This window comes from Pseudophryne corroboree, chromosome 4, assembly GCF_028390025.1.
Source record: "Pseudophryne corroboree isolate aPseCor3 chromosome 4, aPseCor3.hap2, whole genome shotgun sequence".
Lineage (NCBI taxonomy): Eukaryota > Metazoa > Chordata > Amphibia > Anura > Myobatrachidae > Pseudophryne > Pseudophryne corroboree.
The window spans coordinates 929,209,059-929,229,564 of NC_086447.1; the positions used below are offsets into that span (position 1 = coordinate 929,209,059).

At 47.3% G+C, this 20,506-nt stretch overlaps 1 protein-coding gene across 1 annotated transcript in view; it reads left to right on the forward strand.

Annotated features, from left to right (window-relative positions):
• Positions 1–19,879, forward strand: part of RPS6KC1 (ribosomal protein S6 kinase C1) — a 315,485-nt gene extending 295,606 nt beyond the window's left edge. Inside the window, exon 16 of the mRNA XM_063919063.1 lies at positions 18,291–19,879. Within this exon, the coding sequence (XP_063775133.1) occupies positions 18,291–18,401 (111 nt within the window). The 3' untranslated portion in view covers positions 18,402–19,879. The remainder of the gene's footprint in view (positions 1–18,290) is intronic.
• Positions 19,880–20,506: the final 627 nt, after the last annotated feature.

Sequence of the window (20,506 nt, forward strand, 5' to 3'; positions counted from 1 at the left end):
TTGAGGCAATGAAAAATGTATTACAAATTTATGATAATACCCCAGGTACCACATAAAAGGGTATTATGTTTTGGTGAGAGAAAACTACCAGTAGTTTTTCCTGCATCGGAGAAATTAAATGAGGTGTGTGAGGAAGCGTGGTCTTCCCCCGGTAAGAAATTGATAATTTCTAAACGGTTATTGGCAGCGTACCCTTTCCCGCCAGAGGATAGGTCACGTTGGGAAACACCCCATAGGGTAGATACAGTGCTTACACGCTTATCAGAAAAGGTGGCACTACCGTCTCCGGATACGGCCGCCCTGAAGGAACCTGCTGATAGAAAGCAGGAGGTTACCCTAAAAGATATAGTCACACACTCGGGCATTATATTGCGACCAGCCATTGCTTCGGCATGGATGTGCAGTGCTCCCGCTGCGTGGTCAGATTCCCTGTCAGAAAATAACTATGGATAGGGACAATATTTTGCTGACAATAGTGCATATAAAAGACGTGGTCTTATACATGCGTGATGCACAGAGGGATATTTGCCGGCTGGCATCAAAAATAAGCGCTAGGTCCATTGCCGCCAGACGGGGGTTATGGACTCGGCAATGGTCAGGCGATGCCGACTCGAAACGGCACATGGAAGTTTGCCCTATAAGGGGGTAAAACTGTTTGGGGATGGTCTTTCAGACCTCGTTTCCACAGCTACTGCTGGGAAATCGACTTTTTTGCCACAGGCTACCCCACAGCAAAAGAAAGCACCGTATCATCAAGTACAGTCCTTTCGGCCCCAGAAAAGCAAGATGGCTAGAGGCTCATCCTTTCTGCCGAGAGGCAAAGGTAGAGGGAAAAGCTGCAGCAACAGCTAGTTCCCAAGAGCAGAAGTCCTCCCTGCGTCCGGTAAGTCCACAGCATGACGCTGGGGCTGCTCAGGCGGACCCGGGTACGGTGGTGGCCCGTCTCAGAAATTTTCAGCGCCCAGTGGGCTCTCTCACATGGATCCCTGGGTCCTTCAAGTAGTATCTCAGGGGTACAGGCTGGAGTTCGAGACGTTCTTCCCCCCGCCGTTTCTTAAAATCTGCCTTACCGGCACCTCCCTCTGCCAGGGAGACGGTGTTGGTGGATATTCAACACTATAATCACAACAAGTGGTTGTCAAAGTGCCCCTCCTTCAGCAAGGAAGGGGTTACTATTCCACAATGGTTGTGGTACCGAAACAGAACGGTTCGGTGAGACCCATCTTAATATTAAAATACTTGAACTTTTATATCAGAAGATTCAAGTTCAAGATGGAATCGCTCAGGGCGGTTATTACGAGCCTGGACGAGGGGGATTACAGGGTCTCCCTGGACATCAAGGATGCGTACCTGCATGTCCCCTTTTACCCTCCTCACCAGGAGTACCCCAGATGTGTGGTACAGGACTGTCACTATCAGTTCCAGACGCTGCCGTTGGAGTTGTCCACGGCACCGACGGTCTTTACCAAGGTAATGGCCAAATTGATGATACTCCTTCGCAATAAGGAAGTTTTTATTATCCCGTACTTGGACGATCTCCGGATAAAGGCGAGGTCCAAAGAACAGTTGGGAGTGTGGGTAGCACTCTCTCGGGAAGTGCTACAACAGCACGGCTGGATTCTCGATATTCCAAAGTCACAGCTGGTCCCGACGACACGTCTTCTGTTCCTGGGAATGATTCTGGACACAGACCAGAAAAGAGTGTTTCTTCCAGTGGAAAAAGCAGAGGAGTTGTCATCTCTAGTCAGAGACATACTAAAACCAGGACAGGTGTCGGTACATCAATGCACACGAGTCCTGGGAAAAATGGTAGCTTCGTACGAAGCATAATTCCATTCGGAAGGTTCCACGCAAGGACGTTCCAGTGGGACTTGTTGGACAAATGGTCCGGGTCTCATCTACTGATACAACAGCGGATAACCCTGTCAGCAAGAAACAGGGTGTCGCTGCGGTGGTGGCTGCAGAGGGCTCATCTACTAGAGGGCCACAGATTCGGAATACAGGACTGGGTCCTGGTGACCACGGAGGCCAGCCTTCGGGGCTGGGGTGCAGTCACACAGGGAAAAAATTTCCAAGGAGATTTCGCTTCACAAAAATATTCTGGAGCTAAGGGCCATTTACAATGCCCTAAGCCAAGCAAGGCCCCTGCTTCAGAACCAGCCGGTACTGATCCAATCAGACAACATCACGGCGGTCGCCCATGTAAACAGACAGGGCGGCACAAGAAGCAGGATGGCGATGGCAGAAGCCACAAGGATTCTCCGATGGGCGACTACACCCGGGAGAATGGGGACTTCATCCAGAAGTTTTCCAACTGCGGGTAAACCGTTGGGAATGACCACGGGTGGACATGATGGCGTCCCGCCTCAACAAGAAGTTGAAAAGATATTGCGCCAGGTCAAGGGACCCTCAGGCGATCGCTGGGGACGCTCTAGTGACACCGTGGGTGTACCAGTCGGTTTATGTGTTTCCTCTTCTACCTCTCATACCCAAGGTACTGAGAATAATAAGAAGGCGAGGAGTGAAAACCATACTCGTGGTTCCGGATTGGCCAAGAAGAGCTTGGTACCCGGAACTTCAAGAGATGCTGGCAGAGGACCCTTGGCCTCTGCCGCTCAGACAAGTCCTGCTGCAGCAGGGACCCTGTCTGTTCCAAGACTTACCGCGGCTGCGTTTGACGGCATGGCGGTTGAACACCGGATCCTAAAGGAAAAGGGTATTCCGGAGGAAGTCATCCCTACCCTGATCAAAGCCAGGAAGGATGTCACCGCAAGATATTATCACCGCATTGGCGAAAATATGTTGCTTGGTGTGAGGCCATGAAGGCCCCGACGGAGGAATTTCAACTAGGTTGATTCCTGCACTTCCTGCAAGCAGGTGACGTTGGGCCTCAAATTGGGGTCCATCAAGGTCCAGATTTCGGCTCTGTCGATTTTCTTACAGAAAGAACTGGCTTCACTGCCTGAAGTTCAGACTTTTGTTAAAGGAGTGCTACATATTCAGCTTCCTTTTGTGCCTCCTGTGGCACCTTGGAATCTCAACGTGGTGTTGGATTTCCTAAAGTCGCATTGGTTTGAGCCACTTAAAACCGTGGAGCTAAAGTATCTCACGTGGAAAGTGGTCATGCTGTTGGCCTTGGCCTCGGCCAGGCGTGTGTCAGAATTGGCGGCTTTGTCATGTAAAAGCCCTTATCTGATTTTCCATATGGATAGGGCAGAGGTGAGGACTCGTCCTCAGTTTCTCCCGAAGGTGGTCTCAGCTTTTCACTTGAACCAACCTATTGTGGTGCTTGCGGCTACTAGGGACTTGGAGGATTCCAAGTTGCTGGACGTAGTCAGGGCCCTGAAAATTTATGTTTCCAGGACGGCTGGAGTCAGGAAAACTGATTAGCTATTTATCCTGCATGCACCCAACAAGCTGGGTGCTCCTGCTTCTAAGCAGTCTATTGCGCGCTGGATTTGTAGCACTATTCGGCTGGCACATTCTGCGGTAGGATTACCGCAGCCTAAATCAATAAAAGCCCATTCCACAAGGAAGGTGGGCTCATCTTGGGCGGCTGCCCGAGGGGTCTCGGCTTTACAACTTTGCCGAGCAGCTACTTGGTCAGGAGCAAATACGTTTGCAAAATTCTACAAATTTGATACCCTGGCTATGGAGGACCTGGAGTTCTCTCATTTGGTGCTGCAGAGTCATCCGCACTCTTCCGCCCGTTTGGGAGCTTTGGTATAATCCCCATGGTCCTTACGGAGTCCCCAGCATCCACTAGGACGTCAGAGAAAATAAGAATTTACTTACCGATAATTCTATTTCTCGTAGTCCGTAGTGGATGCTGGGCGCCCATCCCAAGTGCGGATTGTCTGCAATACTTGTACATAGTTATTGTTACAAAAATCGGGTTATTGTTATTGTGAGCCATCTATCCAGAGGCTCCTCTGTTATCATGCTGTTAACCGGGGTTCCTATCACGTGTTATACGGTGTGATTGGTGTGGCTGGTATGAGTCTTACCCGGGATTCATAAATCCTTCCTTATTGTGTCAGCTCTTCCGGGCACAGTATCCTAACTGAGGCTTGGAGGAGGGTCATAGTGGGAGGAGCCAGTGCACACCAGGTGACCTAAAGCTTTCTTTAGATGTGCCCAGTCTCCTGCGGAGCCCGTCTATTCCCCATGGTCCTTACGGAGTCCCCAGCATCCACTACGGACTACGAGAAATAGATTTACCGGTGAGTAAAATCTTATTTTCTCTAACGTCCTAAGTGGATGCTGGGGACTCCGTAAGGACCATGGGGAATAGCGGCTCCGCAGGAGACTGGGCACATCTAAAGAAAGCTTTAGGACTATCTGGTGTGCACTGGCTCCTCCCCCTATGACCCTCCTCCAAGCCTCAGTTAGATCTCTGTGCCCGAACGAGAAGGGTGCACACTAGGGGCTCTCCTGAGCTTCTTAGTGAAAGTTTTAGATTAGGTTTTTTATTTTCAGTGAGACCTGCTGGCAACAGGCTCACTGCATCGAGGGACTAAGGGGAGAAGAAGCGAACTCACCTGCGTGCAGAGTGGATTGGGCTTCTTAGGCTACTGGACATTAGCTCCAGAGGGACGATCACAGGCCCAGCTTGGATGGGTCCCAGAGCCGCGCCGCCGGCCCCCTTACAGAGCCAGAAGGCAGAAGAGGTCCGGAAAATCGGCGGCAGAAGACGTCCTGTCTTCAACAAGGTAGCGCACAGCACTGCAGCTGTGCGCCATTGCTCTCAGCACACTTCACACTTCGGTCACTGAGGGTGCAGGGCGCTGGGGGGGGGCACCCTGAGACGCAATAAAAACACCTTGGATGGCAAAAAAATGCATCACATATAGCTCCTGGGCTATATGGATGCATTTAACCCCTGCCAGAATCCATAAAAAAAGCAGGAGAAAAGTCCGCGAAAAAGGGGCGGAGCCTATCTCCTCAGCACACTGGCGCCATTTTCCCTCACAGCTCCGTTGGAGGGAAGCTCCCTGTCTCTCCCCTGCAGTCACTACACTACAGAAAGGGTTAAAAAAAGAGAGGGGGGCACTAATTAGGCGCAGTATTAACTATACAGCAGCTATAAGGGGAAAAACACTTATATAAGGTTATCCCTGTATATATATATAGCGCTCTGGTGTGTGCTGGCAAACTCTCCCTCTGTCTCCCCAAAGGGCTAGTGGGGTCCTGTCCTCTATCAGAGCATTCCCTGTGTGTGTGCTGTATGTCGGTACTTTTGTGTCGACATGTATGAGGAGAAAAATGATGTGGAGACGGAGCAGATTGCCTGTAATAGTGATGTCACCCCCTAGGGGGTCGACACCTGAGTGGATGAACTGTTGGAAGGAATTACGTGACAGTGTCAGCTCTGTATAAAAGACAGTGGTTGACATGAGACAGCCGGCTACTCAGCTTGTGCCTGTCCAGACGTCTCATAGGCCGTCAGGGGCTCTAAAGCGCCCGTTACCTCAGATGGCAGATATAGACGCCGACACGGATACTGACTCCAGTGTCGACGGTGAAGAGACGAATGTGACTTCCAGTAGGGCCACACGTTACATGATTGAGGCAATGAAAAATGTTTTACACATTTCTGATAAATGCGTGGGTTTCCCCCGATAACAACTGATAATTTCTAAAATGTTATTGGCATTATATCCTTTCCCGCCAGAGGTTAGGATGCGTTGGGAAACACCCCCTAGGGTGGATAAAGCGCTCACACGCTTGTAAGGGCTCTACCTTCGCCTGAGATGGCCGCCCTTAAGGATCCTGCTGATAGAAAGCAGGAGGGTATCCTAAAAGGTATTTACACACATACTGGTGTTATACTGCGACCAGCAATCGCCTCAGCCTGGATGTGCAGTGCTGGGTTGGCGTGGTCGGATTCCCTGACTGAAAATATTGATACCCTAGATAGGGACAGTATATTTTTGCCTATAGAGCATTTAAAAGATGCATTTCTATATATGCGTGATGCACAGCGGAATATTTGCCGACTGGCATCAAGTCTAAGCGCGTTGTCCATTTCTACCAGTAGAGGGTTATGGACACGTCAGTGGTCAGGTGATGCGTATTCCAAACGGCATTTGGAAGTATTGCTTTATTAAGGGGAGGAGTTATTTGGGGTCGGTCTTTCAGACCTGGTGGCCACGGCAACAGCTGGGAATTCCACGTTTGTACCCCAGGTCGCCTCTCAACATGAGAAGACGCCGTATTATCAGGCGCAGTCTTTTCGTGGACAAGGTTCCTCATTTCTGCCCCGTGACAGAGGGAGAGGAAAAAGGCTGCAGAAATCAGCCAGTTCCCAGGAACAGAAACCCTCTCCCGCCTCTGCCAAGCCCTCAGTATACGCTGGGGCTTTACAAGCAGAATCAGGCACGGTGGGGGGGCCCGTCTCAATGAATTTCAGCGCGCAGTGGGCTCACTCGCAAGTAGACCCCTGGATCCTTCAGGTGATATCTATGGGGTACAAATTAGAATTCGAGACGTCTCCCCCTCGCCGTTTCCTAAAGTCGGCTTTACCGATGTCTCCTTCTGACAGGGAGACAGTTTTGGAAGCCATTCACAAGCTGTATTCCCAGCAGGTGATAATCAAGATACCCCTCCTGCAACAGGGAACGGGGTATTATTCCACACTGTTGTGGTACCGAAGCCGGACGGCTCGGTGAGACCGATTCTAAATCTAAAATCTTTGAACACTTACATACAGAGGTTCAAATTCAAGATTGAGTCACTCAGAGCAGTGATTGCGAACCTGGAAGAAGGGGACTACATGATGTCTCGGGACATCAAGGATGCTTACCTTCATGTCAAAATTTACCCTTCTCACCAAGGGTACCTCAGGTTTATGGTACAGAACTGTCACTATCAGTTCAGACGCTGCCGTATGGATGGTCCATGGCACCCCGGGTCTTTACCAAGGTAATGGCCGAAATGATGATATTCCTTCGAAGGAAGTGAATTTTAGTTATCCCTTACTTGGACAATTCCCTGATAAGGGTAAGATCCAGGGAACAGTTGGAGGTCGGTGTAGCACTATCTCAGGTAGTGTTGCGGCAGCACGATTGGATTCTCAATATTCCAAAATCGCACCTGGTTCCGACGACGTGTCTTCTGTTCCTAGGGATGATCCTGGACACAGTCCAGAAAAAGGTGTTTCTCCCGGAGGAGAAAGCCAGGGAGTTATCCGAGCTAGTCAGGTACCTCCTAAAACCGAGCCAAGTCTCAGTGCATCAATGCACAAGGGTTCTGGGTAAAATGGTGGCTTCCTACGAAGCAATCCCATTCGACAGATTCCACGCACCAGTGGGACCTGCTGGACAAATGGTCCGGGTCGCATCTTCAGATGCATCAGCGGATAACCCTGTCACCAAGGACAAGGGTGTCCCTCCTGTGGTGGTTGCAGAGTGCTCATCTTCTAGAGGGCCGCAGATTAGGCATTCAGGACTGGGTCCTGGTGACCACGGATGCCAGCCTGCGAGGCTCGGGAGCATTCACACAGGGAAGGAATATCCAGGGCTTATGGTCAAGCCTGGAGACATCACTTCACATAAATATCCTGAAGCTAAGGGACATTTACAATGCTCTAAGCTTAGCAAGACCTCTGCTTCAAGGTCAGCCGGTGTTGATCCAGTCGGACAACATCACGGCAGTCACCCACGTAAACAGACAGGGTGGCACAAGAAGCAGGAGGGCAATGGAAGAAGCTGCAAGGATTCTTCGCTGGGCGGAAAATAATGTGATAGCACTGTCAGCAGTATTCATTCCGGGAGTGGACAACTGGGAAGCAGACTTCCTCAGCACGACCTCCACCCGGGAGAGTGGGGACTTCACCCAGAAGTCTCCCACATGATTAAAAACTCGACAGGTATTGCGCCAGGTCCAGGGACCCTCAGGCAATAAGCTGTAGACGCTCTGGTAACACCGTGGGTGTACCAGTCAGGGTATGTGTTCCCTCCTCTGCCTCTCATACCCAAGGTACTGAGATTGATAAGATGGAGAGGAGTAAGCTCTATATTCGTGGTTCCGGATTGGCCAAGAAGAACTTGGTAACCGGAACTTCAAGAGATGCTCACGGAAGATCCGTGGCCTCTACCTCTAAGAAGGGACCTGCTCCAGCAAGGACCCCGTCTGTTCCAAGACTTACCGCGGCTGCGTTTGACGGCATGGCGGTTGAACGCCGGATCCTGAAGGAAAAAAGGCATTCCGGATGAAGTCATCCCTATCCTGATCAAAGCCAGGAAGGATGTAACCGCAAAAACATTATCACCGCAATTGGCGAAAATATGTTGCGTGGTGCGAGGCCAGTAAGGCCCGACGGAGGAAATTCAACTGGGTCGATTCCTACATTTCCTGCAAACAGGAGTGTCTATGGGCCTGAAATTGGGGTCCATTAAGGTTCAAATTTCGGCCCTGTCAATTTTCTTCCAAAAAAGAACTAGCTTCAGTCCCTGAAGTTCAGACGTTTGTAAAAGGGGTACTGCATATACAGCCTCCTTTTGTGCCTCCAGTGGCACTTTGGGATCTCAATGTAGTTTTGGGTTCCAAAAGTCACATTGGTTTGAACCACTTAAATCTGTGGAGTTAAAATATCTCACATGAAAAGTGGTCGTGCTTTTGGCCCTGGCCTGGGCCAGGCGCGTGTCAGAATTGGCGGCTTTATCCTGTAAAAGCCCTTATCTGATTTTCCATTTGGACAGGGCGGAATTGAGGACTCGTCCTCAGTTTCTCCCCAAGGTGGTTTCAGCGTTTCACCTGAACCAACCTATTTGTGGTGCCTGCGGCTACTAGGGACTTGGAGGCCTCCAAGTTGCTAGACGTTGTCAGTGCCCTGAAAATATATGTTTCCAGGACGGCTGGAGTCAGGAAATCTGACTCGCTGTTTATCCTGTATGCACCCAACAAGCTGGGTGCTCCTGCTTCTAAGCAGACTATTGCTCGTTGGATTTGTAGTACAATTCAGCTTGCACATTCTGTGGCAGGCCTGCCACAGCCAAAAATCTGTAAATGCCCACTCCACAAGGAAGGTGGGCTCATCTTGGGCGGCTGCCCGAGGGGTCTCGGCTTTACAACTTTGCCGAGCAGCTACTTGGTCAGGAGCAAATACGTTTGTAAAATTCTACAAAATTGATATCCTGGCTGAGGAGGACCTGGAGTTCTCTCATTTGGTGCTGCAGAGTCGACCGCACTCTCCCGCCCGTTTGGGAGCTTTGGTATAATCCCCATGGTCCTTACGGAGTCCCCAGCATCCACTTAGGACGTTAGAGAAAATAAGAATTTACTTACCGATAATTCTATTTCTCATAGTCCGTAGTGGATGCTGGGCGCCCATCCCAAGTGCGGATTGTCTGCAATACTTGTACATAGTTATTGTTACAAAAATCGGGTTATTATTGTTGGGAGCCATCTTTCAGAGGCTCCTTCTGTTATCATGCTGTTAACTGGGTTCAGATCACAGGTTGTACAGTGTGATTGGTGTGGCTGGTATGAGTCTTACCCGGGATTCAAAATCCTTCCTTATTGTGTACGCTCGTCCGGGCACAGTATCCTAACTGAGGCTTGGAGGAGGGTCATAGGGGGAGGAGCCAGTGCACACCAGATAGTCCTAAAGCTTTCTTTAGATGTGCCCAGTCTCCTGCGGAGCCGCTATTCCCCATGGTCCTTACGGAGTCCCCAGCATCCACTACGGACTATGAGAAATAGAATTATCGGTAAGTAAATTCTTATTTTTTTGGTGTTGCTCTCTCCGTACAGTGACAGGGAACCCCAATTAGAGCACCGTGTCCCCTCGCATGGCTCGCTTCACTCGGGTTCCAGTTCCCAATTGTAGTCCACGTGGATCGTAAAGTATGAAAAAGTTCTAAAAATGAAAAAAAAATTGAAAAACTCATGTCGACCTAGAGACCATGTTGACCTACTTACTGTCGACCAATAGTAGTCGACCTAGACAGTGTCGACCTAAAGACCGGATCCCAAATAAACAGTATCGGGGGATTTGGATCTGCCACGCTGGTTTCTCTGTACAGAGCAGAGACATGTCTGTATTGCACAAATACATTTTACATTAGTTTTGTATTGCATTATGGGGGCAATTCCAAGTTGATCGCAGCAGGAATTTTGTTAGCAGTGGGGCAAAACCATGTGCACTGCAGGGGAGGCAGATATAACATGTGCAGAGAGAGTTAGATTTGGGTGGGTGATATTGTTTCTGTGCAGGGTAAATACTGGCTGCTTTATTTTTACACTACAATTTAGATTGCAGATTGAACACACCACACCCACATCTAACTCTCTCTGCACATGTTATATCTGCCTCCCCTGCAGTGCTCATGGTTTTGCCCAACTGCTAACAAAATTCCTGCTGCGATCAACTTGGAATTACCCCCTATATGGAAACATTACAGTGGTACATTTAAAAAAAAGTTATTTTACTCAGAGCTCCCCGTGCCAGATACCCTGCCCACCCCCCTCCCCCCACCCCCGCATATCATGACATCACGGAGAAAGCGTTGGGGGAGGAGCATAAGGGGTGATAGGCGTGTCCTTGTCGGAGTATACAATACTTGATTTTCGGAGTATATTGAGCAGTTGACAAAGTACAATCTCATTCCACAACATGTCCCGATACTCTGTGTAGTATAGTATAATGATTATTTTAGGATATCCTGATTATATTTCAGTAATAACTGATTATAACCTTTTTTTTACTACAATTTCTTTTTTGTCTTTTTTTTTTGCTTGAAATAAAATAAAACATTCTCAAAAATGCACAACAATTGCATTCTTGAAAGGTCAGAAAATAGACCATTATAGGTGTTCTTAAATTAAAGTTCGAAGACACGGCATCGGGTTACTTAGGATGGTCTGTGTTTCCACTCTGCCGGCGTTAGTGAAGCTGCGTCGGAAGTAGCAGACCTCGACGCTGCTCGAGAAACAACAGGGCAGACAGTCCCTGTTTTTTTAAACTCTGCCGATCGCTGCCCCGTCCACAACCCCAAACAGCTAGAGCACTGCGTGCGATTTTGAATGAGGTGTGCACTGCGCTGTAGCATCTGCGGATGCACATCTCACACCGACGGAGATGTTCATAAAACAGTGGGTTTCCATACATCTCTGAATAAGGCCCTGTGTGTGTAAACAGGCTTGCTCATGACGCCCCCCGGTGACTGCAGGACGCAATCGACCCATGTTAGGTAGCCTTGCCATTTTCCTGCACACTGGGCCTGACGCAGTGGCACATAGGACAGAAAGTACTAGGACCTCCTGCTGCATTACCATATCGGTGCATCGCTTCTGCTTCCGTGTAAGCAACACGATGCACCCTCCAGTCCAGCCACATCTGTGTCGCCCCCGCTGTGCTGCATTCAGTCTGATAAACGTACATTACGTGCATTGCGACCAACAGAACAACAACCACAGATGACCTCCAAAGTGCAAGTAACGCAGCCACAGGATACTTCTGCGTCACATATGGTTTCACTAACGAGCACGCACTGTATCTGGACTTTGCAGGTTTACCAAGAGTACATCTTGAAGACCACCCTGCTGACTTCCAGCTAATATAATCAATCACGTTTTACTACCATTTCCTGTAAGCATAACTTAACGATAGTATTAGGCACAATGGGCTCAACAGTCAACCACAAAACTGGTTTCCAGGCTGTGGGGTCTATGTACTAAGTCTTGTAGAGTGATAAAGTGCCAGCCAATCAGCTCCTAACTGCCATGTTTGGGGCTGTGCTTGAAAAATAACAGTGAGGAGCTGATTGGCTGATCCCTTTTTTTTTTTTTTCCTTTTCCTTATCACGAAACGGGATATTTTTTGTTGGATCGGCAGTCTGGATCATAGGTCAGAGTTCCTCCTTGATTGGGTCCTGGAGAGGGTCTGTATCGGAGTACTCCTGCCAAGAAGTGGGTTGGGTAGAGAAGGTACCAAATATTAAGGGTTCCTTTTGTCTCGTCGAAAATGGCATGGGGTAGACGTTGCTTCATTGCTTAACTCTTCCGCAGCTATATGGCTTGCTGAGCAAGTCATAGACCAACTACTAACCTAAGTTCCAGGTTGCGCGCCGGTTGCACAGTGCAGCTGGTAAGGATGGCACATAGAAAATATCTGAGTCCTTTCTTAAATCTGTTTATATAGAAGCTGTCGCTTCTTTGAGACTCGATATAGATTTGGCTTGGGTCGGCAAAGTAGTGAAGGGTTTCCTGGAGACAATCAGTCTGCATGTCGAGCTTTATGACCACCTAGCATAGACTGCAGTGGGAGCCCATCTACTACTCTACCAGGATCAGTGATTCAATTCTGTGTCTGATCGCGAGGTAAATGGCCTTGTGGATCCACAGATGCATCAGCCATCTCCTCAGAGCCCTTCCCTAATGTTTTTTCATTACCGCTCTCCCCTGTAAAGTTCCAGTCCATACAGTTAACCGTTTACACTTTGCTCACCCTACGGCGGATGGGTTTCTACTTTAACCTGTTTGTGGTTCATTATCAAAATGAACCCTTTTGTGGCCATTTTGCATCTCTAAACAGACAACACTTCTGTTCGGATGAAAAGGTTCAAAATTTTATTTTTGAGATTCATCAGCACTGGCATGAAATGGGATGAGTACCGCCATCTAAGGATGTCACAGTTGCTTAAATTGCATGTTCCAGTTTGGCTTACGAATGCTTTCTCAGATTTGTAGATCTGACCCAACAATTTCAGTCTCAGGATCTGCCATTTGGTCCAGAGACAGCTCAACGGGATTCTACAAAAACAATTGCTTTCTGGGCTGCTTCCTTGAAGTCTAGAAGATTTATAATCCTCTCTTATCTCAACAACCTCTTGATCAGTGTCTGACGTTGCTTTGGATGCACTGCCAGGAGTCCAACAGAAGGCTTATCAAAATCCAAAAACTAGACCATAAATCTGCTGTTCTACACACAACAGCAGAGGGGCGACTCTTCCTGAGGTCAAAGTAGCCTCTTCACACAGAATGGTAAGGTGTCAACTGACTTTTGGATGGGCAATCGACCATTCCTGTATGATAGTCCTAGGAAAGGTCATCTACACATTTGAAGTTGAGCAATTTGAATACTTCCATTCCATTGGCTTTTTAAAACAAACCCCTTTTCACTTGACTTGACCAGATTACACATTGATTTCCAAGGGCGAATCAGATGCTTCTGGTGGCTCATAGACCGGGGTTGTCCCTTTGCGACATGGAATTAAAAAATTTGTTATGACAAAAAGTACCCTCTAGAGCTGGGTGGCTTGTTTTCAGGATCTGTGGGCTTTAGTGGATGGCCGACGTTCTGATAAGCATTCTAGAATTGAGTGGTTCTAAGCGCTGTAGTTCAAGGTTGCTGTCTGTTGCAGTGATCCCACCACAGTTGGAGTACATCAACCACTAGTAAAGCATGAAAAGCTTGCTTGCAAAGTAGGAAACCAGCAATATCCATGTATTCTGGTGTGGATACCTTGACCCAGGCATCTTCCAGCAGATTGTGGAGAGTTGGGGCCAACCAGACCTGGCATTCCAGTTGCACCACATAATGGAGCATTGCCAGAACCAGAAATCCGCAAGTGTTGCTTTATCAACGCTCTGACGATCCCGTGGAATTTTCAGCTATGTGCCATGTTCCGTCCAGTGGTGATGCTTCCATGCATCTTAAAAAAGGTAAAATGAGAAGGTGTTCAGGTGATGTTAGTAGAACCAGGCTAGCCATGAAGATCATGGTAAACAGTCATTCTCATGGTGTCATCAGGTTCATTGTAGCACATTACTCTTGTCCAGAAGCTGCTGACTTAGGCCAATCATTAACACTGCTGTAGGAGAAGCCATGATCTTTAATTCTGTGCGGTATGGTCAGGACCCTATTCCCAGCTATAGAAAACCTGTCTAGCTAAAACTTATATGTCAGTTGTTGCGAGGGGAGACTGTCTCCAACTACTTTCCAGTTAGCCCTCTTGCATACGTACAGAACTTGGAGTATTGCTTAGATAACTGGTTAAACAGCGTTTGGGTTTCTGCACTTCTTTCTTCCGGAAGAGTGTGGCACTTGTACCAGAAGTGCAGACGTATATGTGCTAAGTGTGGCACATTAGTGACACTCGTTCAGTCCTCCATTAATCCTCTGGGACTTTAATATTGGTGTCCTTACTAAAACCACCCTTTTTCCACCTTGACCACGCGGCGCGGACCTTTGTCACATGGCCCTCAGTGCACATCTTCCTAAATTTTACAAGGTCAATGTGTTTGCCGATGAGGATGCCAGTTTTGGGTATTGCAGCTTTGTGAGAATACTCACCCAAAGGGGCTTTGGGATGCCCCGATGGAGGATATTTTATTTTTATATACTTGTTTTAAATCTTGTTAACCAAATTCACTGGGGGACCCTGAGCACCCACCAAAACTCTCTCTTTTTTTTTAATGTGTTCTAGTATTGCTTCTGCAGGCCTTGGTAACTCACGAGGGGCCCTCTGGAACTTTATTAGGTACTATAGTAGTGTTGTTTCTCTTTTTCCATTTAAATTCTAAAAACTTGGCTTTAGTTAGACTTTGTGTTACCTGTGCTGTTATCTTTTTCTTTGGGTAAGTGCTGGCTACCTATGGAGAGATCAGTTTTATAGTATATTAGTCTTGGTACTTTTAGGCACAAGTGTTGAAACTCTTAAGTTGTGGCACTTTGAGGAGTCATCCTCCAAGCGGCGCTCCGCATTATCCGCTGGATCATTACTCAGCCGCAGGCTGCTGTTTGTTTAGAATTCTGCATCAAATGATCAATTGATGTTGGTGAGTAAAATAAATGGGTTTGATCGTTTCTCCAGCTTGGTTTATTTTTTGAACAGCTGGTTTGGAGACACCTCCCGCCCCCGGTGAAATGCGGCGCCTCACAGATGAAATATTAAAAAAAAAAAAAAAAGTTGTCAATCGCGAGGGCCTCTTTTGACATTGGACTTCTGAAGACACTGCCTCCATTTCAGGTGCCTTCACCGGAGTCAGCATTCTGCTCCTGATCTTGGCTCGTCCGCTTCCACATCTTGACAGGGCTGGCATTGGGAAGAGAGGAATAAGTGCAAAGAATTCCCTCTGCCCGTTCTCTTCTGCGGTGCCTAGAGCAGGTTTTTGGCTTTCATAGATAATGCAAGGGGGGTGGGGGTCCTGATGATCTGTGTTCATCCCCCTATTAGAAATGGGATCATTTCAGACATCTGTGTTTTACAAATTCTCTCTGATGGCAGCCGTGTCTCATTTTGTCTGCCTCGCACTTGTCACAATACATCCTCCTCCTTCCACATCACATGTGAGAACCCTGGCGATCGGTTCTAAGGGAGATGCAAGGACACTGGTTCCCCTGAGATCACCGCGTTGGAGGTAGCACAGCAGTTTGTGCGAGAGGGGTAATTACCTAATTCACTTTTTTTTTACTTTTTTTACTTTTTGCTAAAATTGCACTTCAAAAGAGATAAGTGTTTTTGTTAGGCTTTTGCAAGTGGCACTTATTTCATGTGTAATAGTAGCTTATACCTCATGGACATTACACAACAGCGTCTATGTACAGTGGGCCTAATTCAGACCTGATCGTAGCAGCAAAATTGTTCTCTAATGGGCAAAACCATGTGCACTGCAGGTGTGGAAGATGTAACATGTGCAGATAGAGTTAGATTTGGGTGGGTTATATTGTTTCTGTGCAGGGTAAATATTGGCTGCTTTATTTTTACACTGCAATTTAGATTTCAGTTTGAACACACCCCACCCAAATCTAACTCTCTCTGCACATGTTACAACTGCCCCACCTGCAGTGCAGCATGGTTTTGCCCATTGGAGAACAATTTTGCTGCTGCGATCAGGTCTGAATTAGGCCTATTGTCCGGTGCAAACGCCTACTCTTTTTGAGGCCCTTTTAGTAACCCAGAGTGTATCCTTCAGACGGGAATTTTTCAAAGAAATCTTTATTACAGTTTAATGAGATTTGCAAATCTGGGATATTTAGTGGTAAGATATGTGACATTGCAGTGCCAGGAGGTCTAGAGCGCTCTGTCTTCTGTCAGCGGTCCTGCAAATAAATATTCTGCCCCTGTGTGTATAAATAGAGGAGGTTCCACCTGATCCCCCTTTCTCCAGAGCCCGGGACATAGATTCTGCCTCAGCTGAAGCTTGCTGAGAACTTTATCTGTCCAGCTTCTTCACGTGTGCCATGGGGGATAGGACGGGGGTAATGCCCCGGGGTGGGCTGCAGTGTTGCAAATTTTATTGGTTCCTCTATAGCTCTAAAGGGTAATAAAATCCTTTCCGTCTTCCGGTTTCTGCACGGGCATGACTCTAACCATACAATTTTAGCATAAAAGCACAGTTGGTGTAATGGTTAGCATCACTGCGTCACAGCACTGAGATCCTGTGTTTCATTCCCTGTGTGGAGTTTGTATATTCTCCCTGTGGGTTTCCTCTGGGTACTCCAGTTTCCTCACACAACCCAAAAATATATACTGGTAGGTTATTTTGCTCCTGACTAATGCAATAGTCCAAATAATCTCTGTACTGCGCTGCGGGATATGTGTGTGCTATATAAATAACTGGTAATAAATAGGGACATATTTTCCTATTTCTACCGTATAAGGAGAGTGTAATGCTGTAGTCTTTGCTGGCAATACTTACCGTTTCCTTATAATACAGTGCCGGCTGCGTGGGATTGGGACCGGTCTTTCTTCCGCCCCTCTCTTTGGGCTTTTTATTATGTTTTATATTATATTATTGTATTGATATTGCCCTATTGTAATTTATAGTGTGTAGTGTTATAATATAACACATAATAGGACAAGAAAGCCCTTATATAGTATAGTAACGAGACGCTAGCAGGGAGCAGTGTTCCGTGATGGAAACATTGTGGTCAGGCGGGTTACGTAATAATATAAATGTTACATAAGGAACTCTGTGTTGATGCTTTGTCTGTTGTTTCTCCCTAGCACCCTGTTATATATAGTGATTATTCTGTAGATTTATGTTGGAAGGAGACAGAGAGGTCGCCCATACGCTAAGGCTACATGCCCCCCTGGCCTTGTGTCTGGGGCTCCCATCTTTGACAAACTATCCGTCTGTCCCACCGGTCTTTGAGGTCAAGACTGGTGCAATTTGTCTGCGGAGAGTCCTTGAGAGCCACCTGCGCTGCTAACCAGAAGTAATAAACACGGCGAAGGCCGTCTCTCAGATTAACCTCTGACCTCCCGTGACCCTGCAACTTCATTTACACTTCATAACACCCTAGCAAGTGCCCACTGGAGAGATGCAGAATTGTCGCCCGTTGTTTATCTGAGGAAGCCAGGAGTGCATGTTTTCAGGAAGTCTTTAGCAGGAAAAGGAAGCGGCCTAGTAGCATGGTCAAAGCTTGTCTGTCTTTCCTTTCCTTTTCCAGACATCACAGACGTGCCCACGGTGGGGGGTGCCCCTCACACTGGCCCTTTCACTTTGTTTTCACGCTCTTCAAAAAGTTTCCTCTGCTTTTTGCTGTGGCAGATGAAGATGAATGTACAAATGTTCCACAGACGGAAGATGCCAAATGACTCACGTTGTCTGATTGAGATTGTGTGTGTGTGTGTGTGTGTGTGTGTGTGTGTATATATATATATACATGCATGTGTGTGTATCTAAACATTATCAAGGCTTCGGCTTGGACATGTATACAAGGCAATGATTGTATGGTCCATGTAACATCAATGTTATAAATCCAGAGAATGATCTACACGGAATAGCCTGTGTAAGACTATGGACAGAACGTGAGCTGCACTATTTGACGTTGTATCTATAATATACAATCCAGCTGTCAGTCATTTTCTGTGTAACAGCTCTATGGTCAGATTGTACACCCCAGCGTGCCATTAACCCCATCAAATAAGCTTACACTGACACCTAGACCCATTGTGTGCTCCCCACAGTCTCCATGCCCTTCGTTTGTCACTGTACATTGTAGTGCCATCAGTATGCCTCGCGTGTCTTATTGTACGTTCCCTGCCTTCCGGCTGCGCAGCCACTGATAGGTAGTACGGTATCTGTGCTGTCATTGGTTGCAGCGGTAAGGCTGCACCTCCTGTAAGTTATTGTCACCCCTGGTGTTCCCGGCACTGACGGTGTACGCCTTATTCTGTTGCGCATTTGCTATGGTCTGCTCACTGGTCTATCCACTCCCCTGGAGATCTTTCCCACTTCCATAAACTTTCTTGTCCTTTATTGTGTGTGAAATGTGTTGTGTTGAGGTTTCGGAGGGAATGTTCTGTTATTAAATACTACTTTGCATTTTGTTTTAGCTTCTGCAGTTTAACCCTTTGGAGCGGCTGGGAGCTGGGGTTGCCGGTGTGGAAGACATCAAGTCTCATCCTTTCTTTACTGGTGTGGACTGGGAAGAGATTACAAGATGAAGCTATATATAATAGGACCTATGTAGAAGTGGCTTCTTATATTTTACATATTGCACAGGTAGAACTATGAAGTTGCGGAGACATTTGCGTGATATGGGATTGGTGGCTAGTGACAGTGACATCTCAGCCTTGGCTAGAACATGGAACGGTGACATCTCCGCCTTGGCTGACACTTGGAATGGTGACATCTCCGCCTTGGCTGATACTTGGAACGGTGCCATCTCAGCATTGGCTGATACTTGGAACGGTGCCATCTCCACCTTGGCTGATACTTGGAACGGTGGCATCTCCACCTTGACTGATACTTGGAACGGTGACATCTCCACCTTGGCTGATACTTGGAACGGTGACATCTCAGCGTTGGCTGATACATGGAACGGTGACATCTCAGCATTGGCTGATACTTGGAACGGTGACATCTCAGCATTGGCTGGTACTTGGAACGGTGACATCTCAGCATTGGCTGATACTTGGAACGGTGACATCTCAGCGTTGGCTGATACATGGAACGGTGACATGTCCGCTTTTGACAAGTGACGGGACCTAATACCCTTTAAACAGTTTTGTCAATGTTGTCTACAATAATGGTGCAAGTCTTCTACCTACAGATAAACTCACAGCCTAATAAATGCCCGTATGACTAATGGGGATTAGAGCGTATAGGAATGATGGTATGCTTTGCATGTAGTCTGCAGATGTATGAATGTGCCGGACTGTAGAAGCACATCCTGATGGCCTTAGGGGATCGTATCATGTTTGCAGGGAAGGGTTTGACGTATAAGCAAGAGGGAACCAAAGTAATATGTGGAAATTGCACAATAAAGCCATCTACTATGCGTAATGTGGGTCTCGCTACATGTCGTCTCCATACTCCTCAGCTCTCTGGGTCCAATCCAACCTCTTATAGGGAAGCCTTTGTCTGCTCCACCTAAGCACCAGAGTTTGCATTTGTTTGCGTGGAGACCCATTCTCCGCCATTTCCAACTACATTATAGTTCATTTCCAATAGATCCATAAATTGCTGAGGGAAATCACTTGGCTTAGATCACTGACATGACCTAGACTATTTGTGCAGTGCAAAAGTTCTTATATCAGGTTATTATATTAGCTTATTATATATATCTTTTTTTTGTCTTTTTTTAACATGAAGTCTGAGTTTCTTCGGTAAAACAATGATCCTGCTACGGGGTGCGGGAACGGTGTATCTTGTGCTGCACGTGGTAGATGTTCTGCATCCTCCCTGTCGATATTCCGCACACACAGCATGTGAGGAGATCAGTGCCTCCGGGTTCATTAGGTATTCCAGCAATCTGTGGTCGCCCTAGGAGCTCCCCGGAGGAGAGCTGAAGAATAGCGGTGACCGAAGCGAGAACTGACACCCCGTCCTGCAGTCACACAGGACCTGCATACATTATCATGCCCAGTATTTTTATTTACCTTGTACGTTTTATTATAGCTGATTAAAACATTTGATGATGCGCTCCTTTTATGTCTCCAATCTTTTATACAATACAATACGTGGCCCTCTAAGGCGATGGGAAACAGGAACATTAAAGATTTCGTAGGAAGTTACAGAAAACATGTTTTTGTTTTTTTACATCTGTTTTATGTTGTCTGCATTACGGACTGTGGCTGCCGGTGGGATCTCCCACGTAGTATATAATGTAAGAAATTCAGACGCCTGCCCCACGCTGTGGCCATGAGTCAGGCTTGTGCGCAATGGCCGATGTTCACGCAAGTGAACGATTTATAGTCAGACTGAGCGTGTGCTTCAAAGGTGCGGCATCGATCCTGCTGGCGTTGAGGGTTTCTTGGAAAAAGTGATTGACAGGAAGTGACCGTTTTGGAGGCGTTTTTGGATAAACTGACGTTTTCAGGGCGTGAATCTGCCATCCGCTGAAAACCGCTTCACGAGCCTGCACGGATTACTTTAAAAAAACACAACACGTGTGTACAGATTCAGTCCGTCACACACATACAGTATATAAAAGTGTTGCATACTAAGTGAGTCAGTGTAGTCTCATGTAGCAGTTTTTTTGCATTGTGATTAAGATGCACAGCCAGAAAGACGCTACGTCACTCGGTGCGGCCCACTCGGTGCCAGG